Source organism: Balaenoptera physalus (genome assembly GCF_965194825.1).
Source record: "Balaenoptera physalus genome assembly, chromosome: 14".
Classification (NCBI taxonomy): Eukaryota; Metazoa; Chordata; class Mammalia; order Artiodactyla; family Balaenopteridae; genus Balaenoptera; species Balaenoptera physalus.
In genome coordinates this window covers 24,234,144-24,256,896 of record NC_138893.1, presented here as the reverse complement: position 1 = coordinate 24,256,896, position 22,753 = coordinate 24,234,144, and the positions used below count along the sequence as shown (strand labels likewise).

General features: G+C 47.1%; 1 protein-coding gene and 1 long non-coding RNA gene across 2 annotated transcripts in view; both read right to left on the bottom strand.

The window, feature by feature from the left end:
- LOC309642169 overlaps positions 1–22,753 on the bottom strand; it is a 998,009-nt gene that overhangs the window by 743,804 nt on the left and 231,452 nt on the right. The gene's annotated exons all lie outside the window — the stretch shown is intronic.
- TCERG1L (transcription elongation regulator 1 like) overlaps positions 1–22,753 on the bottom strand; it is a 203,670-nt gene that overhangs the window by 147,279 nt on the left and 33,638 nt on the right. Inside the window, exon 4 of the mRNA XM_082423207.1 lies at positions 16,283–16,468. Within this exon, the coding sequence (XP_082279333.1) occupies positions 16,283–16,468 (186 nt within the window). The remainder of the gene's footprint in view (positions 1–16,282; positions 16,469–22,753) is intronic.

Here is a 22,753-nt window from a genome sequence, read left to right as displayed (position 1 = left end):
GATGCAGTGGGCGCTGACCTGGTCTGATCCTGCTCAGGACATGTGGGGTGGCTGGTTGATTTTCTGAGTGGGGAATGGGACGAATGAATCTATTTAAGAAAATTCAGATTTTTTTCTACTCACTTTGCCCCTGCAGAGTCCATGATCCTAAGTAGATCTGAGCAGGTTGTCCCTGCCACCTTAGCGAATGCAACATCCCAATTAAAAAACAGAAAAACAAAGGGAAGACAGCCCGCTCGGGAAAGCCATCCTCCAGGCTCCCAGAGCATTTAAACGTCAGGGCCACTGACAGCGGGCTCCAGGCCCTCGTTTAAAGCCCAGCGTCTGGGAGTCCCAGACGAGAGGGGTCCTTTTCAGCACAAGAAGCATGATCTGGGGCTTCCCTGGTGGCGCAGTGGTTGAGAATCTGCCTGCCAATGCAGGGGACACGGGTTCGAGCCCTGGTCTGGGAAGAGCCCACGTGCCGCGGAGCAACTGGGCCCATGAGCCACAACTACTGAGCCTGCGCGTCTGGAGCCTGTGCTCCGCAACAAGAGAGGCCACGACAGTGAGAGGCCCATGCACCGCGATGAAGAGTGGCCCCCGCTTGCCGCAACTAGAGAAAGCCCTCGCACAGAAACGAAGACCCAACACAGCCAAAACTAAATAAATAAATAAATAAATAAATAAATAAATAAATAAATAAATAAATAAATAAATAAAAAGAAGCACGTTCTGTTCTTTTGGTTACTATCACAGTTTCAGTGTTTTCTTGAAAAGCCTCAGATGTGCGTGTTTTCCGTCCACGTGTGTAAATTAGCAAACTACATACATATATCTGCTGTTAGAACTCGGGCAGCATGAGTCCCTGCTGGCTCTCCTGGCGCGTCCTGACCTTGGCCCCACCCGCGTGCGCACACCGGGGGCTGCTCTGACAGCTAGCGGAAGCCGAGCCCTCCTCCCTTTCAGATCTGTGCAGGACAACAGAGCAGCTGGGGGCCTGGGAGCAGACAGTCCTGTACAGCGCTCATAGACTAATTCAGACACTGCTCTCCTCCCGAGAGAGCGGCGCTCACAGAAATCAGCTCACACCTCCCCGAACGCCCAGACTGGACCCCGTGGGCAAGCACTGCCCCTCGGCCTGTGGTTTAACCACATGCTTGACCACGAGGGCTGTCAGCCGACCTGACCAGAGTGGAGAGCAGGAAGCTTCCCCAGGCTGGGCATGGTGGAGAGGGTGGCATGGGGTCTGGACCATTTTGTCGGCTCTTTTCTAGACGGTCGGGAACTGTTTCTCTGTCCTGAAGCGATGGGCTCCCCTTCGCCTCATCTCCTGGGATCCAGACCTCCCTGGCTCTGAGGTTCCAGCCTTCCCTGCACCCCTCACCCCTCGGGACCAGTGGGACGTAAACACCTGGCACCTGGCCGGTCCAGGCTCCTCTCCAGCCCACGCTTGACTGCACGGTGATAGGTGATCCTAGGCGACTTCCCAGCCCCAGTCAAGGGAAGCCCCCAGATGTGGGTCATTTGTGAGCACCATGGGCCTTCTCGGGCTCTGTGCCTTTAACTCTCTTTTATGTTGAAGGGCCCAGAGCATTGCTGTTTTCTCTCCAGCAGAAAGCAAATGAGATGTAGCCGATGCCTCCTTCTGTGGCTAGAGGTGGGATCATAAGTACCCACGTCTCCCCAGTGAGGCTGAGCAGCTGTGTGCAGGGAAACACAATAATACCTTTAGGAGGAGATGTACCGGATGATGACTGTTTCTTTCTTCAGTCAGTAGGACTGTATTTACACAGCGGAGAACAGGAAAAAACATGTTCTCTACATGTTGTATAAACAAGGAGGGGGCTATTCTACAAAGCGATTTAGTTGTAACAGTCCAGCCTAACTTGACCGATGGAAGTCACTGCATGTCCTCTAGTGGCCGAGCCTCCCACCTGGGAAATATCCTCAGAGCTGGTTTAAGTGCTGAGCGGGGAAAGAGCCAGCCCCGCGGCCCGGCCCCGTGGACGTTCAGCGTGGGGAGATGAAGTGCACTCTCGTGAACAGCTTGGCTGTCACTTAAGTGGCAGGTGAGACAAGGACAGGACGGGAGGTTGAAGGCTGGAAAGCTTTTGCTGGACCGAAGGGGTCAAGCCAGTCACCACAGACAAGTTCACCTCTCAACTGGACTTCCAGTGAGAGGCCGGGATGTGAACGGAGCAAGAGGAAAGACCATGGCAGCAGGGCCAGATGGGAGCCCAGCAGCGAGCGTGCAGGTGGTCGTGCTAACATCCTATCCTGACTCCTTCCTGAGGGTCCTCCCAGGAGCATCGTCTTCATATCCCTTTTCTCGTGAAGGTGGGCCTGCAGCCCGTCCCTGGATGGGCCCAACCTGCGCTGAGACAAGGTGCCAGGGGGAGCCCTGGACCCCAGCACAAAGCGGGGGCTCCGTGCCGCTCCCCCCCATCAGTCCTCCCAAATGGAAAAACGTCCTGTGCATCCGAGCTTGAGAAGTCTCGTCCCAAGAACCCTGGGAGCTCAGGAGACACACGGATGGTGAACTGAATCTTGGACGTCGGTCATAACCTAGGTTCGAGCACAGCCATTCTTAAATACATCAGGGAAGGGGAGGCGAGTGGTGAAAGCCAGCGTTGCCCAGGGTCTGCTTCAAAGCAGCGCCCTCCCCTCTCCACTCCCTGCAGTAGCTGACAGGTACGGCTGTTAGCTGACTTCTTAAGGAAATGAGGAGCTCGTATGCTGTTGGCTAAGTAAGCTCGCTCTCCTAACTATCGGCGTCTATAAACTGCAAACCACCGATAGCATTATTTCAACGGGGCGCACCTTCCTCAGCTAAAGTTTCCTAAGCACTCACTTCTCTCTCGCGTGGCCCAGCATCACAGGCAGGGTGGACATAGACCCTGTGCTGGTGTCCTCGCCCTTCCTTAGCTGTTCTCCGCAGCTGGAGCTGCCAGAGGACTGGGCGCCTGGAGGATGCTTCAAGCAGCCCCCCGTGGGCTCCAGAAGTTTAATCACCAGGAGCAAAATGCCAGCTCCCTCCCTGACTTGGGCCAGTGAATAAACACAGATCCCGCACTCCTACAAGGCAGAGGCCTCTGTGTGTGCGGCCATAATCTTACTGACACACCAAAAGGGTCAATTTGGGAATTAAGACCAAAGCAGCTGGGCCCGAAGATGCTCCCAGGTGCTTCCTGGACCACGGCCTCCAGTGAGTGCACGTCCGGCACCTCATCCCCTCCCGCATCCTCAACTAGATGCCACGGATACTGTTTCCAATGGCGCTGTTATCACAGATCAAATGAGACAGCCCAGCCCAGGAGGGGGCGGCTGCTCTCGTTACAGGGAACTCGCCAAGACCAGGCTCTGACTTGTGGCTGTAGCAACGGGACCTAACGTGGCAACCAAGGATGCTCTCTTAAAGGATGCTCTCCATTAAAGCGACAACCGTCAGGGCTCCTTCCTCCTTCCTCCATCTGCAGACCAACCTATCTTCTCAGTCTTTCTAGGGTCTCTTCTAAAAACACCCACCCGCTGGAAGAGCCCAGGCCCGTTCCAGGGATCAGACCACATGCATCACGTGTGTGTGTGGCCTGGCCGCCCTCTCTGCCTGGGCTGGTCACAGAGCTGAATTTGGTCAACGTCCCTATAGCACCGGCAGCCCAGCCAAAGCCTCAGTCATCAGGTCATGGGTTCTAGCTCAATGGCTCTACGGCTCAATGTGAACTGTGGCTAGCGGGAGGGATCGATGGTGGGAGGGGTTGATGGAGACGCCTACGAAAGGAAGGCAAGGCCCTCAGGAAACACGGCTGAGTTCCAGGTTCGCTCTGCCCTTCTTGGCTTTGGAACTTAGGTAAGGAGGTCTTTAATCACCTCCCACACTGTCCCCCAGTTTAAAGAATGGGATCAGCTGCATGGGATCCATGCAAACTTTCAGGGTGAAAAGCTGGGGTTTCAGGACACACCAGTCTTCAAGGATGTAGCAACGGGGGGCTGGCCGCTCCTTTGAAGCCCTTCACAGAGCAGCCTGGTTTTCTCCTGGGCATCCTGACTGCACGTCCCGATCGACGCCAGGATGGAGACCAACGTCAGCAGCCAGGCTCTGCGGCCATGAGCGCCGCCGAGGAGCCCTGACGTGCGGATGGCTGCCCCGATTCCCACCTTGTCTGTGAGGACTGACTGGGCTGGGGAGGGGGTGCTGAACGAACACCTTCAAGCAGGCCCACCCCCTCCTCTCTCTCATCGAGAACACAGGGAGCAGACGTGCTCCTTCAGCAGAGGCAAGGGGAGACCGTTTGGCCCCTAGCACTGACCTTGGCCCTGAACTCATGGTGAGTAAGACACAGAGGCCCCTGCCATCCTGGATCTCACATCCGGGGATGGGGGAGGGCAGCAGAGAGAAACAAGCCAGGAACAGACACTGAGATGATTCCAGACAATGAGAAATGCTATCAAGGAAGTAAACAGGTGATGAGAGGGAGTTGATTCCCAAGGGTCCTTAGGATGAGAAAGTAGGGGTGCTTCTCAGCTGGGCCTGAACTGTGAAGGAGGGCCTCTAAGGCAGGGCAGTGGCCAGTGCAAAGGCCCTGAGGCAGCCAGGCTGGGTGTGCTTGAGGCTCGGTGGGAGAAGGGACAGTGGCACCAACAGCAGCAAGAGTACAGGCTGGGGCCACAAAACGGGGTTCCAGAGACTCTGGGGAGAAGTCTGGGGTTTGTTCTAAGCTCCACAGGAGACAATCAGTGGGAGTCTTAAGCAGGGGCAGGCTTGGCCTGCTGTACATCTTTGAGACGGGAACTCTGGCTCCTGTAGGAAACAGTGGCTGATAAGGGTAAGTGGAAGCAGAGAGATTTTGTGCAGCCCCCTCAGTCAAGAGATGGTATCGCTTTGGACGAGGAAGTTGGACTTCGGATGCAGATTAGGAGGGAAGACAGCGCTGATGGGTGGATGTGAGGTTATCAGGCAGAAAGAGGAACCAAGGATGACCCCGGGGTGTTGGGTGCAGACTGGGATGCTACTTACGAATGAGAGAGTGCTAGTGGAAGAGGGGGTTTACCCAGAAGCCTACAGGAGAAACCAGTTGTTTTGCATTGTTTCATAAGCAGGACCATGGGTAGGAAATCAATACTGCTTTTATAGAAGAGTGCAGCTTGAGGTATCCATCAGAAAGTGCATGTGTCCAGTGCGAAACTGGGTCTATCAACCTAGCACTCAAGGGAGAAACAGGCACTGACATAAAGTCGGGATTATTTACTACCTGGGATAAGAACACTCGGGACACCAGAGAGGGAGGGTCCTGCGCACCCCAGACTCTACAGATCTGTGCAAAGACTCCCCCACACCCCAAACCTGGAAGGACTATCAGAAGGGGAGGAAAGTGCCTCCAAAAGGAAAGAGGGGGCAACTGTTCCTGACATTTCAGGAAACAGTCCAGATGCCACCAGCAGCGGAACGGATGATGCGCTGCGTGGATTCATACAGACCAACAAACGCTGTGCCACAGTGAATGTGACCACATTACAGCCACCAGCCTCTGTGGGGACTTCACGAAAAACAACAACAACATCATTTTGAGCAAAAAAGGCAATCACGGAAGAATGCACGAACTATGATGACATTTATGTAAAATTCAAAAAGCGCCTAAACTATGAAATACATTGTTTAGAAATAATGCTTATATGTAAACGTATTTCTCAAAAACAGCATAGCAACGATTGGCACCTACTTGGGAGAGTAATTATTGCTGGGGAGGGTTGAGGCTCCCAGGGGCGCTAGGGGTACAGAAACATCCATTTCTTGGGCTCAGTGGGAGGTACTTGGGGGTCTACTGTATCAGCGTTCTTTATACTTGGCATAGACAGAGACATGCTTTTGTGTGCGTGCTGGGTTGCCAATTTTTCTTTTCAAAGAAAGAGTGAATTGGAGCTAACAGTGCAAACGAAGAATACAGCTCAAGTGACAGCAGTTCCTCAGGGAGGTTGCAGCAGACAGGTCACAGGAGGACTTTTCTAGAGGGACAACCTTAAACAAGCTGACTTGCTGATAGGAAGGGTTCACAGCTGGATCTCCATTTAGACACTTCTGCACCCGGCACGGCTCAAACGCGCTAACACCTGCTTGACTGACTATTTGTATCTTGCATCCACAGTATGAGTTCACTTGTGGATAACAAACTATACAAAGTCCTTTTTTGTTTGTTTAAATCCAATAATTTTTCTACTAAAAGCAGCTCATTCTCTCCATTAGAAACACATATGTCTTTCTCACAAGCCAGCTGAGTCTCAGGCACTCTGGGGTATAAGTAATTACGTTGCAGCAGTATTTTTGTCTCTACAAATCTCCAAAATGTTAATATGTATTATGACATTTTTTTATTACAGTGGAAGAGGAAACAATTCCCGGATAACAAGAGAAAAGGCTGCATCCCCAAATGGCCGGGTTACTGTGGTTACAGAGCCCGTTTCAGCATCCTTGGATTCCGCTAATGGGATGAGTGGACAGCCCCCCAGAGGCTGCATGGAGACTCTGCCTTGTTATGTAGCCTGGCTGGTAAGTTCCTGACTGAAAAAAGAATCGTCACTTCCCAGCTGTTCTGTGGCAGGACAAAATGTTAAATTTAGACCATTAAATTGTTCTGGAAGCAAAAGAACAGGTGGTAAATGGCTTCCAAGGCAGATGGTACTTTTTAATAGTTGTATTTGCTAGTCACTTGCTGTACTGGACACCACGGCTCTCACTCATATTTTACCTTTTTCACTTCAATGCTTATGAAATGGTGGGCTAAGTTTTGAAAATAGCTACCATCATTCTTAAAAAATAATCACTTCGTTTATTTCATCAAAGAGGGACAGACGCCGGAGTTGTCTGGTGCTTGTACCCTCCTGAATGTGGGCTCCCGCTTCCCACTTCCCTGTAACATCGAGGGGGCAGGTGAGGGAGTGCAGGTCCGGAGGGCTCCAGCCTGGAGAGAGCCAGGAAGGCACTTCCGTTCCCTAGGGCAAATGCCTCTGCACGTCTTCCGTTCCCCCCAGATAAACTCCACCTTCGCCTTAAAAACTAAGAAATAGACAGGATACAAGATATGCTTTTCCCCCGGAAGTGTTCCTTCTATAACCTGAAATTCCAAGGCTTCAAGGAATAGATGGGAATGAGGCAAAGTGCGTTAGCTGAGACCTGCGGGGGGGAAACGAAGAGAGCAGCCCACCCCCGCCCCTGTCTGCTCATCCTCCTTCAACCGCCGGCTCCCAGCCCACGTCTGAATGCCCAGACCTCTCTTGGTAAACCCTCTGCCCTGCCCACGCTTCCCCCTGCCGTACCCCTGATTCAGGAGCAAGCATGAGAGAAACAGCGTTAGAGATTACGTGAACACGTGGAATCAGCTGGATTCATCCTTCGGATGTCCAATACAGAGAATGGACCTGAGGTTCGGGAAACGGCCCGGAGCCGCTGCAGGCTGGGCAGGGACAGGGCGACAGGGCCCGCCAGCGGGTGACTCACAGGCGGGGAAGGGGCAGGCGAGTGAACAGACGGCCATGAGCATGAGGCCAGTGGGAGGCCCCGGTGTGCGCAGGCTCCTGCAGAAGAGCAGCAGCAAGGACAAACTAGGCTGCACATGCTGGCGACACTCCGGAAGAGAAAACCCACTTTCCGATTGAATTTGGAACTGGTCAAGGGGTTTGTATGTCTGTCTGTCTGTCTGTCTGTATGTATGTATGCATTTATTTATTTGCCTTTCCTCAGGTTTATTTTTTTTATTTTTTAGTTTTCAATTTATTTATTTTTTTACAGCAGGTTCTCATTAGTTATCCATTTTATACATATTAGTGTATACGTGTCAATCCCAATCTCCCAATTCATCCCACCACCACCCCATCCCCCCCGCCACTTTCCCCCCTTGGTGTCCACATGTTTGTTCTCTACATCTGTGTCTCTATTTCTGCCCTGCAAACCGGTTCATCTGTACCATTTTTCTAGGTTCCACATAAATGCGTTAATATATGATATTTGTTTTCCTCTTTCTGACTTACTTCACTCTGTATGACAGTCTCTAGATCTATCCACGTCTCTACAAATGACCCAATTTCGTTCCTTTTTATGGCTGAGTACTATTCCATTGTATATATGTGCCACATCTTCTTTATCCATTCATCGGTCGATGGACACTTAGGCTGCTTCCATGTCCTGGCTATTGTAAATAGAGCTGCAATGAACATTGGGGTGCATGTGTCTTTTTGAATTATGGTTTTCTCTGGGTATATGCCCAGTAGTGGGATTGCTGGGTCATATGGCAATTCTAGTTTTATTTTTTTAAGGAACCTCCATACTGTTCTCCATAGTGGCTGTATCAATTTACATTCCCACCAACAGTGCAAGAGGGTTCCCTTTTCTCCACACCCTCTCCAGCATTTGTTGCTTGTAGATTTTCTGATGATGCCCATTCTAACTGGTGTGAGGTGATACCTCATTGTAGTTTTGATTTGCATTTCTCTAATAATTAGTGATGTTGAGCAGCTTTTCATGTGCTTCTTGGCCATCTGTATGTCTTCTTTGGAGAAATGTCTATTTAGGTCTTCTGCCCATTTTTGGACTCGGTTGCTTGTTTTTTTAATATTGAGCTGCATGAGCTGTTTATATATTTTGGAGATTAATCCTTTGTCCGTTGATTCATTTGCAAATATTTTCTCCCATTCTGAGGGTTGTCTTTTCATCTTGTTTGTAGTTTCCTTTGCTTTGTAAAAGGTTTTAAGTTTCATTAGGTCCCATTTGTTTATTTTTGTTTTTATTTCCATTACTCTAGGAGGTGGATCAAAAAAGATCTTGCTGTGATTTATGTCAAAGAGTGTTCTTCGTATGTTTTCCTCTAAGAGTTTTATAGTGTCCAGTCTGCTGATTTCTCAGCAGAAACTCTACAAGGCAGAAGGGAGTGACATGACATATTTAAAGTGATGAAAGGGAAGAACCTACAACCAAGATTACTGTACCTGGCAAGGATCTCATTCAGATTCGATGGAGAAATCAAAAGCTTTACAGACAAGCAAAAGCTAAGAGAATTCAGCACCACCAAATCAGCTCTACAACAAATGCTAAGAGAACTTCTCTAAGTGGGAAACACAAGACAAGAAAAGGACCTACAAAAACAAGCCCATAACAATTAAGAAAATGATGATAGGAACATACATACTGATAATTACCTTAAACGTGAATGGATTAAAGGCTCCAACCAAACCACACAGGCTCGGTGAATGGATACAAAAACAAGACCCATATATATGCTATCTACAAGAGACCCACTTCAAACCTAGGGACACATATAGACTGAAAGTGAGGGGATGGAAAAAGATATTCCATGCAAACGGAAATCAAGAGAAAGCTGGAGTAGCAATACTCATATCAGATAAAATAGACTTTAAAATAAAGAATGTTACAAGAGACAAGGAAGGACACTACGTAATGATCAAGGGATCAATCCAAGAAGAAGATATAACAATTATAAATATATAGGCACCCAACATAGGAGCACCTCAATACATAAGGCAACTGCTAACAGCTATAAAAGAGGAAATCAACAGTAACACAATAATAGTGGGGGACTTTAACACCTAACTTACACCAATGGACAGACCATCCAGACAGAAAATTAATAAGGAAACACAAGCTTTAAATGACACAATAGACTAGGTAGATTTAATTGATATTTATAGGACATTCCATCCAAAAACAGCAGGTTACACTTTCTTCTCAAGTGCGCAGGGAACATTCTCCAGATAGATCACATCCTGGGTCACAAATCAAGCTTCAGTAAATTTAAGAAAATTGAAATAATATCAAGCATCTTTTCTGACCACAATGCTATGAGATTAGAAATCAATTACAGGGCAAAAAACGTAAAAAACACAAACACATGGTGGCTAAACAATACGTTACTAAATAACCAAGAGATCACTGAAGAAATCAAAAAGGAAATCAGTAAATACCTAGAGATAAATGACAATGAAAACACGATAATCCAAAACCTATGAGATGCAGCAAAACCAGTTCTAAGAGGGAAGTTTATAGCAATACAATCCTACCTCAAGAAACAACAAGCATCTCAAATAAACAATCTAACCTTACACCTAAAGCAATTAGAGAAAGAAGAACAAAAAAACCCCAAAGTTAGCAGAAGGAAAGAAATCATAAAGATCAGATCAGAAATAAATGAAAAAGAAATGAAGGAAACGATAGCAAAGTTCAATAAAACTAAAAGCTGTTTCTTTGAGAAGATAAACAAAATTGATAAACCATTAGCCAGACTCATCAAGAAAAAAAGGGAGAAGAATAAATCAATAGAATTAGAAACGAAAAAGGAGACGTAACAACTGACACTGCAGAAATACAAAGGATCGTGAGAGATTACCAGAAGCAACTATATGCCAATAAAATGGACAACCTGGAAGAAATGGACAAATTCTTAGAAATGCACAACCTTCTGAGACTGAACCAGGAAGAAATAGAAAGTATGAACAGACCAATCACAAGCACTGAAATTGAAACTGTGATTAAAAATCTTCCAACAAACAAAAGCCCAGGACCAGATGGCTTCACAGGTGAATTCTATCAAACATTTAGAGAAGAGCTAACACCCATCCTCCTCAAACTCTTCCTAAACAATTGCAGAGGGAGGAACACTCCCAAACTCATTCTACGAGGCCACCGTCACCCTGATACCAAAACCAGACAAAGACACTACAAAAAAAGAAAATTACAGACCAATAACACTGTTGAATATAGATGCAAAAATCCTCAACAAAATACTAGCAAACAGAATCGAACAACACCTTAAAAGGATCATACACCATGATCAAGTGGGATTTATCCCAGGGATGCAAGGATTCTTCAATATACACAAATCAATCAATGTGATACACCATATTAACAACTGGAGAATAAAAACCACATGATCATCTCAATAGATGCAGAGAAAGCTTTTGACAAAATTCAACACCTATTTATGATAAAAACCCTCCAGAAAGTGGGCATAGAGGGAACTTTCCTCAACATAATATAGGCCATATACGACAAACCCACAGCAAACATCATTTCAGTGGTGCACAACTGAAAGCATTTCCTCTAAGATCAGGAACAAGACAAGGTTACCCACTCTCACCAGTATTATTCAACATAGTTTTGGAAGTTTTAGCCACAGCAATCAGAGAAGAAAAAAAATAAAAGGAATCCAAATCAGAAAAGAAGAAGTAAAACTGTCACTGTTTGCAGATGACATGATACTATACATAGAGAATCTTAAAGATGCCACCAGAAAACTACTAGAGCTAATCAATGAATTTGGTAAAGCTGCAGGATACAAAATTAATGCACAGAAATCTCTTGCATTCCTATACACTAATGATGAAAAATCTGAAAGAGAAATTAAGGAAACACTCCCATTTACCATTGCAACAAAAGAATAAAATACCTAGGAATAAACCTACCTAGGGAGACAAAAGACCTGTATGCAGAAAACGATAAGACACTGATGAAAAAAGTTAAAGATGATACAAACAGATGGAGAGATATACCATGTTCTTGGATTGGAAGAATCAATATTGTGAAAATGACTATACTACCCAAAGCAATCTACAGATTCAATGCAATCCCTATCAAACTACCAGTGGTATTTTTTACAGAACTAGAACAAAAAATCTTAAAATTTGTATGGAGACACAAAAGATCCTGAAGAACCAAAGCAGTCTTGAGGGAAAAAAACAGAGCTGGAGGAATCAGACTCCCTGACTTCATACTATACTACAAAGCTGCAGTAATCAAGACAATATGGTACTGGCACAAAAACAGAAATATAGATCAATGGAACAGGATAGAAAGCCCAGAGATAAACCCACACACCTATGGTCAACTAATCTATGACAAAGGAGGCAAGGATATACAATGGAGAAAAGACAGCCTCTTCAATAAGTGGTGCTGGGAAAACTGGACAGCTACATGTAAAAGAATGAAATTAGAACACTCCATAACACCATAAACAAAAATAAACTCAAAATGGATTAAATTCCTAAATGTAAGGCCAGACATTATCAAACTCTTAGAGGAAAACATAGGCAGAATATTCTATGACATAAATCACAGCAAGATCCTTTTTGACCCACCTCCTAGAGAAATGGAAATAAAAACAAAAATAAACAAATGGGACCTTCTAGTGTATCTTTCATTTCAGTTATTGTATTGTTCATTTCTGTTTATTTGTTCTTTAAATCTTCTAGGTCTTTGTTAAACATTTCTTGCATCTTCTCGATCTTTGCCTCCATTCTTTTTCCGAGGTCCTGGATCATCTTCACTATCATTATTCTGAATTCCTTTTCTGGAAGGTTGCCTATCTCTACTTCATTTACTTGTTTTTCTGGGGTTTTATCTTGTTCCTTCATCTGGTACATAGCCCTCTGTCTTTTCATCTTGTCTATATTTCTGTGAATGTGGTTTTTGTTCCACAGGCTGCAGGATTGTAGTTCTTCTTGCTTCTGCTGTTCTTCCTCTGGTGGATGAGGCTATCTAAGAGGCTTGTGCAAGTTTCCTGATGGGAGGGACTGGTGGTGGGTAGAGCTGGGTGTTCCCCTGGTGGGCAGAGCTCAGTAAAACTTTAATCCCCTTGTCTGCTGATGGGTGGGGCTGGGTTCCCTCCCTGTTGGTTGTTTGGCCTGAGGCGACCCAACACTTGAGCTTACTGGGGCTCTTTGGTGGGGCTAATGGCGGACTCTGGGAGGGCTCACGCCAAGCAGTACTTCCCAGAACTTCTGCTGCCAGTGTCCTTGTCCTCACAGTGAGCCACAGCCATCCCCCGCCTCTGCAGGAGACCCTCCAACACTATCAGGTAGGTCTGGTTCAGTCTCCTATGGGGTCACTGCTCCTTCCCCTGGGTCCCGGTGTGCACACTACTTTGTGTGTGCCCTCCAAGAGTGGAGTCTCTGTTTCCCCCAGTCCTGTTGAAGTCCTGCAGTCAAATCCCACTAGCCTTCAAAGTCTGATTCTCTGGGAATTCCTCCTCCCGTTGCCAGACCCCCAGGTTGGGAAGCCTGATGTGGGGCTCAGAACCTTCACTCCAGTGGGTGGACTTCTGTGGTGTAAGTGTTCTCCAGTTTGTGATTCAACCACCCAGCAGTTATGGGATTTAATTTTACTGTGATTGCGCTCCTCTTACCGTCTCATTGTGGCTTCTCCTTTGTCTTTGGATGTGGGGTATCTTTTTTGGTGAGTTACAGTGTCTTCTTGTCGATGATTGTTCCGCAGTTAGTTGTGATTCTGGTGCTCTCGCAAGAGGGAGTGAGAGCACGTCCTTCTACTCCGCCATCTTGAACCAATCTCCTTCAAGGGGTTTTTTAAATAGGGTGTCTGACTCGAAATCCTAAATCTTGTTAAAGGCATATGATTCAGCCACTCTCGTGGCTGGCCTTCTTTCCAGCACACAGCCTTCTTCCTTTCGGGTCCTACAGTTACTGGACCAGAACTTCTTCATACACCAGTCCTGGTTTCCACGGTTTAGGTGGACCTCTAGAACACGAACTAGGGTTTCTTGATGGAGGCCCTACTAACATTTGGGGCCAGATAATCCTTTACCACAGGTGTTGTCCTTTGCTGTCAGATGTGTAGCAGAATCCCTGGTCTCTATCCTCTAGATCCCAGTAGCAACCACCAAGTTTCAATGACCAAAAAATGTCTCTGGTCACTGGCGAGTATCTGCTGGGGACAAAACTGCCCCCAGTTGAGAACCATAAAGCTAAACCACATAGGGCTTCTAAGGTTATCTGGCTTTTATCACCAAGCTTAGGGTGTAAATAAAATGGTCTAACTCATTTATCTAAAATGGGAATTATCATCTTCTGAATAAAAGCAGGATTATTCATCTGTAGATAAATTAAAGTTCACGTGCTTTTATAAAATCAGTTTGAATATGGAGCAAACTTCCCAGAGAGGTGCGTTTTTCTGGGCCTATGAAATCTCTTTTTCTGTCGATGCCATTCTATCCCCTTGGCCCCTCTCCCTCAACCAGCCTTCCTTTCTCCTATCCCCATCCCTCCTCCACTCCGTTTTCAGGGGGGTTAGGGATTTCCAAGCAGAATATCTGGACCTCCACTGAGAATCAGGACAGTCCACTCTTCAATCTCACTGGCTCTCATTCCATGGGGCTACTGACAGGGGTTAAAAAAACCCAGCTCTGATGGACAAACTGTCTGCCCTCAGTCTCCTTCAAGGCTTGGTTTTCAGAAAGTATTCAAGGGAAATTCTGAGAAGGTTTTCATCAGGGACCTGGCCAGTCTCTCTCAAATGCCTTCTTCTAACATCAAGAGGAGAGCCAGGGCAACCCTTCTAGGTGGGTAGGTGGTCCTCCCTGCCAGAGAACCACTTACAGGGGCAGCCCTGGCAGTACCATATCCAACACTGGGATTGGTCAAAGAGCTCAGGGACCGCCCACGGGGCTAGGGTCACTGGTCCAGACCCGTAGCCCCAGTTTCAACCCCTGTAGTGATTGGGGTTTTCAGATCAAAGGGACCAATGCCAGCAAGACAAAGGCCATTTCAGAAGCCACCTGTTAAGTAGGGCCCCTTCATCTTCTGACTTTCAGATCAAAGGGACCAATGCCAGCAAGACAAAGGCCATTTCAGAAGCCACCTGTTAAGTAGGGCCCCTTCATCTTCTGACCATCCACTTCGGCAGTTTTGTACAAGATAGATCACACGGAGGTTGTCTTTTTCTAACTGAATGCACATTATGGCAGATTTGATTATAGAGCCTTATAAAATGCCAACATGGAAAGACGCTTAATGATTATGTCACTTTATAAATCATATAAGAGACATGAAGAGTGAAGCCGCCCCTGGGGTACACAGGGTTTGGTTTTGGGTTCTTTCTAAGATTAATTTGCTCAGAAAATAGTAAGTCATCCTTAATAAATGCCAGTGGACTGATGGATTTTAAAACAGAATCTTGACACAGTTGTAAATTATGTTCCACACAGGAGATTATCCATGTGTTTTATTTATTTTCCCCGTCACACCCTAACTGCATGTTCACTAACACGCTGAAACAGAAATAAGATTTTGTTCTTGAGAATACAACATTCTATTGACCAACTAATTTATCAGGTCAACACAGAAACACAGAAGCCAAGGTCCAGTGTTGAGAAGACCACATCAGATTTACTAGAAACACGACCAGAAAACCAAAAACACTCCCAAAACTGGAAAGTAATGAAACCAGGTTAATCTATTTCTACCATGAAAAAAAGATATGTATCTCACAATCTAGAGATGTTTCTATCACTGACAACCTAGCAATTAATGATATAATGCTAGTATACAATTCTAGGGTTAACTCTAGTATAGAATTAATATTATAATTCCACAGAATTTCTATCCAAGTCTTACTGTATCATGTGAAAAACTAAAACTCAAGTAATAGTCCTGGCTCCCAAGACTCCAGTACTTACTAAAGGTCATTCCAAGTCAACGCTGTTTTTGTGACATTTAAGGACGGACCCAAACACGTACTCACCAGGACAGCTGGGACACGTGGAGTGCTGGTGACAGTGAGCAGATGTGCACGTACAGCTGAGAACACGTTTGGACAACAGAGTTGCAACCAATCCAGGACCAGGCCTTCCGCATCTCATCCTGCATCTCAGCATCACTCACAACACCAGAATGTCTGCCAGCCCCGCCGCCGCCCCGCGGACTTAGAATAGTACACCCGCTGCACGGATGAACTCCAAACCTTGGTGGCTACCCTGTCTCTTCCTCAGCCACGGGCTTTGGTGGACCTCTGCACCGGTCCCGCCGTGGTGGGGAGGACCCCACCCCATGTGTTCAGAGCAGGTCCACCTGGCCAGCCCAGGAGGGCTGGCTCAGTGAGAGCCCCATGCGACTCTCAGTTTTGTACTTTTTTGTGGTTTATTAACTCAGATGCTTAACTGTTTTCCATCACGTTGCCTTTGCTTTTTTCCAAGCCCCACATAAGAAAATTAGAAATTTCTCGGTCATGTGCATCACTCCCCGTGAAGAGTTAGTAAAGGCAGGTCTCATTTCTTCAGACAGAAACTTTACACTTTGCTTTATGGCAGAAAACGCCCGGGTTATCTAACATGACCTTGGTCAAGGGAACTGAGGTCCGTTTGCATGATCTGAGGATTAGCCCTCTCCCGACGCCCCCAGCACGAGAACGCAGGAAACCATGAATCTGGGGGACGGCAGGTCCCTGCCTTGGTCTCCACGCTGTGGACTCCAAACCAGCCCAAGGCTCTGAGAGACCAGGCTGTGTACTTACCAGAGAAGGGTGTGGTCCGCAGGGGTATTTTGATGGGCGCCAGGGTCAGGAAGTGGCAGGGCTGCACGCTGGAGGGGGACGGGCCCCCAAGTGTCTCGGGGTCCACAGAGACCATGGTGGCGGTGGCAGTGGTGATGGCAAAGGTGGGGCCACTGCCGACAGGCTTAAGGCTGTTGTGATGACCACCTGCAGAGGGGGGACAGGGAGGTCAGCACAGGATGCCCGGTGTCCCCTGGAGACGATGCCATTTCATCATGCAACATACGAGCAGCCAGAAAACAAGGGCGTGGTAACCCCCTTTCTTGGAAGCCCGTGCCCTGGGCCACTGTCCCTGAAATAAGTGTGATGAGCTCTTTACCCACCCGAATGTCACCTGTGCACAGAGCTGTGTGCCCTCACAAGGCTCACAGTCACCAGGGGACACTCCTGCCTTAAAGAGAAGTACTTTGCTGCAGCTCACAATACGACGCTCAGTAAACAAAGCCAATTATACAGTCATTTCCACTTCTACACTATGCAGTCATTCGGTCAACAAATTTCATTTGGTCAATTAGATGCCAAGCATGTTCTAGCTCTTAGGGACAGAGCCACACGTCTCTCACTTTAAATCAAAAGGGCACGCTCACTCCCAGATCCTTGAATTTCTCTTTATTTCTGTTTTTCTGTATTTTCCAAATGTCCTATGATGGGCATTTACAGGTTTTTAAAATGTAATTTAATTTTTTATAGAGCAGGTTGAGGGTTGCAGAAAAACTGAGCGGAAAGTACAGAGAATTCCCACCTATTCCCCCACACCTGGTTTCCCCTCTTACCGCCCTTTTGGGTTGGGTGCTACGTTTGTTACCATTAATGGATAAACCAACACTGATACATTATTAGCACCCAAAGTCCACAGTTTACATTAGGGTCCACTGTTTACTTTGTACATTCTCTGAGTTTTGCCAAATGCAAAACTAAACATCCCGTGTGCTCTGCCTTTTCATCTCCACAAGCTAGAAATGACTGAGCTCAGTGAGGAAGGCATGTCGAAAGCTGAGACAGGCTGACAGTGAGGCCTCTTGGACCATTAGCCAAGTTGTGAATGCAAAGGGAAAGTTCTTGAAGGAAATTAAAAGTGCTACTCCAGTGAATACACAAATGATAAGAAAGAGAAACAACCTTATTGCTGATGTGGAGAAAATTTGAGTGGTCTGGATAGAAGATCAAACCAGCCACAACATTCCCTTAAGCCAAAGCCTAATCCAGAGCCAGTCCCCAGCTCTCTTCAATTCTATGAAGGCTGAGAGACGTTAGGAAGCTGCAGAAGAGAAGTCTGAAGTTAGCAGAGGTCGGTTCATGAGGCTTAAGGAAAGAAGCCATCTCATAACACAAAAGTGCTGGGTGAAGCTACAAGTGCTGATGTAGAAGCTGCAGCAAGTTATCCACAAGATCTAGCTCAGCTCATTAGTGATTTTCAGTGCGGATTAAACAACCTTCTCTTGGAAGAAGATGCCATCTAGGACTCTTATAGCTGGAGAGGAGAAGTCAGTGCCTGGCTTCAAAGCTTCCAAGGACACACTGCCTCTCTTGTTCGGGGCTAATGCAGCTGGTGACTTTAAGCTGAAGCCAGTGCTCATTTACCATTCTGAAAATCCCAGGGCCCTTAAGAATTATGCTAAATCTACTCTGTCTGTTTGCTATAAATGGAACAACAAGGCCTGGATGCCAGCACATCTGTTTACAACATGGTTTACTGAACATTTAAAGCCCACTGTTGAGATCTACTGCTCAGAAAAAAAAGATTCCTTTCAGAATATGATTGCTCATTGACAATGCACCTGGTCACCCAGGAGCTCTAATGGAGATGGAGAGGAGATTAATGTCGTTTTCGTGGTAACACAATATCCATTCTACAGCCCGTGGATCAAGGAGTTATTTTGACTTTCAAGCCTTATTATTTAAGAAACACATCTCATAAGGCTATAGCTGCCATAGACAGTGATTCCTCTGGTGGATCTAAGCAAAGTAAATTGAAAGCCTTCTGGAAAGGATTCATCCTTCAAAGTGCCATTAAGAGTACTTGAGATTGGTGAGAAGGGATCAAAACATCAACCTTAGCAGGAGTTTGGAAGAAGACGGTTCCAACCCTCATGGGTGACTTTGAGAGGTCCAGACTTCAGTGGAGGACGTTACTGTAGATGTGGTGGAAATAGCAAGAGAACTAGAATTCGAAGTGGAGCCAAAGATGTGAGTGAATTGCTGCAATTTCACAATAAAAATTTTAATGGATGAGGAAGGAGTTGCTTAGGGATGAGCAAAGAAAGTGGTTCCTTGAGATGGAATCTACTCTTGGTGAAGATGCTATAAAGATTATTGAAATGAAAACAAAGGATAAAGAATATTACATAAACTTAGTTGAGAAAGCAGTGAAAGGGTTTGAGAGGATTGACTCCAATTTCAAAAGAAGTTCTATTGTGGGTAAACTGCTCTCAAACAGCATTGCATGCTACTGAGAGATCATGCTTGAAAGGAAGTCAACTGATGCTGCAGATTCACTGCTGTCTTATTTTAAGAAATTGCTGCAGCCTCCCCAGCCTTCAGCGACCACCACCCTGACCAGTCAACAGCCGTCAACATCGAGGCAACGCCCTCCACCAAAAAGATTACGACCCACTGAAGTCTCAGATTGTGTGGGCATTTTTAGCAATAAGGTATTTTTAATTAAGGTATGTACATTGTTTTACACATTATGTTATTGTACACTTAATAGACTGTAGTGTAGTGTAAACACAACGTTTATATGCACTTGGAAACCAAAAAAATTGCTTTATTGCTATATTCCTTTTACTGCAGTGGTCTGGAAGCAAACCAGCAGTATCTCAGCGGTGTGCCTGTACATACTTAAAGTTCCTTTGTGTCTTTTCATGGCAAGACAGCTCATTTCTTTTTATTACCGAGTAATATTTCATTGTCTGGATGTACCACAGTTTACCCATTCACCTATGGAAGGACATATTGGTTGCTTCCAAGTATTGATGATTACGAATAAAACTGCTATCAACATTTGTGTGCATGTTTTTGTTTGTACACGAGTCCTCAGCTCATTAGAGTAAATACCAAGGAGTATGACTGCTGGGTCACATGGTAAGACTACCTTTCGCTTTGTAAGAAACTTCCAGACTGTCTCTCAAAGTGGCTGCCCCGTTCTGCATCCCCACCAGCCATGAAGGAGCTCCTGTTGCTCCACATCCTCACGAGCACTTGGTGTCAATGTCCTGGATTTTAGACATTCTCGCAGGTGTGTAGTGGTGTCTCATTGTTGTCACATACGGATTTAAAGTCAGCAAAATACCCACACTATGCAATATATATTGTCTTAATTAACAATAAAAACACATTATAGAAAAGGTATAAAATGGAGTAAATACGCATCTAACAATGTCCCTATAGTCCCCCAGCTGAACACTGTTGATCTTCCGTCATGCAGCTAACCAGAAGTTTCCAGAGGCATGGTCTGGCTGTACCGGTGAGGGACCACCAGTACACTGCACACACTGCTCTTCCACTTCTCCTGTCATTAAATGGCCTTCCCAAGTCCAGTTATTAATCAGAGACTAGTATTCCAGGCAGTGGAACCGCCACACAAATCTGCCATGCTCACTTAACCAGCCCCCATCATAATAGGTATTGCCTATTATAAATAAACATGACATAAACAACCGTGTGCAGAAAGGTTAATTTCTGCATTTATTGCCCATTCCAGGATGGTTGTTCAGGGCCAAACAGGGTGAGCATTTTGAGTGTGCATGTGTCAGTTTAATGAGGCAATTCTGTGAAAGTCCACACACTATGAAGCTGTACACAAATATTTCTTTGTAAATTCAGCTTCCCTCCTTCAAGATTCCTTTATTTATATTATTTTACCACAGGTGTTTCCACTGCAATTTAACCACTTGTTGGCCCTGTTCAGAGACAGATCCATTGGTGTGACAGAGGGCTTCAAAGAACTGCGATTCTCAAAGCCAAGTTCAATGACCTCAGTGATAGGCTACCTGATGAATTTGTTGAATGAACTTGATCTTCTGTTCAAAATGAAGATGACCCTTCAGCAAAGAATGAGAAAGTAACAACAGTGACTTAAAAGAAACAGTGCCACGGCAAGAGCATTTTACAGATGGAAGTGTGGGAACAGTTTCATCATCGCATGACTTTGCTGTCAGAAATGATAAGTCAACCAAAAAGGAAAAAAAAAATAAGTAAACCTTATCTGCCTCTTTAAAAAAAGACCCCGGAAAGATAGTTTTTTAACCTGCTTTGAATCCATCTGGGTCCATATAAAAATGCACCACTCACCAGTTAGTTCACAAAATCGACTGCATAATATCAGTGGAGATGAAAAGTTAATAACCAATGTCGACAAAATTACTGTCATAATTGGTGGATGAGATGAGATGGAAAGAAGGGGTCTTATCACTGCCAAGCTCCCACCAGCTTCAGGCCTTGCGCAGGTGCATTGTGTGTTGATATTAGACCCAGGCACCCAGTGTGGGAGCAGGGTCTGGCTCCCAACCTCCAGGACACAGACAGCACAGATGAGCTCAACCCTGGCTGGCAGGTGGGAGAGGTAACGCGCAAAGCGGGAGGAGGGGCTCAGGAACCTCCACTGACCAGTGGTAACCCCTGATCCCCATCTGGAGCGCCACGTGGGCGGGAGCTGCTGGCAACTTCCTGCCTCCCACTCCATCCCCCCGCCCCCAGCTGAGGCATTTGTGGAGCATCTCCACCTGCCAGATGGCACACAGCTCGGCCAGGAAGACGCTACCTTAGGAAACACTGCTGCAAACAGATAATCACCCGCCAGGAGGCAGGCGGGGCCGATGGGCCCTGGGACACCAGCTGCTCCCGGAGAGACGCCTCTTGAGCTGTGTGTTGGAAGCTGAGCAGGCCCTCAACAAACTGTGTCGACTGATAAGTAATTAGCATAACTTGCTTTCCCCGAAGGACTGCAGAGAATCCCCTAGTTGAGTAAATAAACTGAGATAAGAGGCCCAGCCAAAAAAACCTGCTAAGCCAGCTAAGAGATAAGCCACAAATGCAATCCCATCAGCATCACTAATAAAAATCAATGTTTTAGAGCTTCCCTGGTGGTGCAGTGGTTGAGAGTCTGCCTGCCAATGCAGGGGACACGGGTTCGAGCCCTGGTTTGGGAAGATACCACATGCCGCGGAGCAACTGGGCCCGTGAGCCACAACTACTGAGCCTGCGCGTCTGGAGCCTGTGCTCCGCAACAAGAGAGGCCGCGATAGTGAGAGGCCCGCGCACCGCGATGAAGAGTGGCCCCCGCTTGCCACAACTAGAGAAAGCCCTCGCACAGAAACGAAGACCCAACACAGCCAAAATAAATAAATAAAATAATTTAAAAAAAAAAAATTAATGTTTTAGGCAAAACAGTAATTAACCGTGTGCTTCTCTGAAGGCAGGCAGCTGCGGGGGGGTTGCAGCCGTCCCGCCCTGTGCTGCCCCTTCCGTCACGGCCACCTCCCTCCAGATCCCTCTCTGATGGCCCGACTTGCAAAGGGGCTTTGTTTGCATTTTTAGTCTGAGTGACCCCAGGGTAGCTGGATGAAGGAGAACTTCTGCGGTCCCTGTTTGTCGCCGGAGAGCAGGCCTCAGTGAGGTGCAGGAGGCTCACAGGAGCCCTGGAGAAAGCTGGCACCGACTTAAGGCCAGGCGTGTCTGCCCGAGTCCCTCTGCAGGGCTGGCACTGGGGCCCCACCTGGCTGAACGCGTGCCCCATCCCAGCTAGACTCCTGGGCGGGCTGGAGCGCCTGGAGGACTTTCTCCTTTGTGCCACCAGAGGCCACCCTGCTGCCCGCACAGGGGCCTTCGGTCACTGACACACTGATAGACTCACAGGAGGGGGCGGGCAGGCTCTGCGCGGCCACCTGTGCTCACAGGCACCCTGACCACTGACCTCTCCCGGTACCTGCCTCCAAAACCGGAACCCAGCCAGCAGCTGGATGTGCTTTTCCCAGGATTCAACAGAATAAAAGGAAGAGAAAGGCTGGTGGCCCTGGGACGGCGGGACAGGCAGGGGCTCTCACCACCCGGCCTCAGGCTGAGACGCTAACTGGGGTGCAAGTTCAAGGGTGTCCGATCCGGCTGGACAGTCTGGTCTGTTCCTGTTCCCTTGGGTTTTCTCTTCCTCTTAGGCCTGCGCTGGAACAGAGCTGCTCTCAGCCCCAGGTTCTCTGCCTCTGGCCACATTCCCCAGAGGAAGAAGGGGAGGGCAGGGCTGGAGACAACGTTTACCGCATCCCTACTGGAGGAACACTCGGTGTGGAAGGCCTGCTCTGGCAGCAGAGGAGCCCCAGAATTATAACCACTAGCGGGCTGCAGAGTAGATAAGATGCTAGACATTTAGCTTCCAAATCTTTACAAAAGAGCAGGACGAAGGCCTCGCCTGTAGCATCTGACATTGAGGACACCACG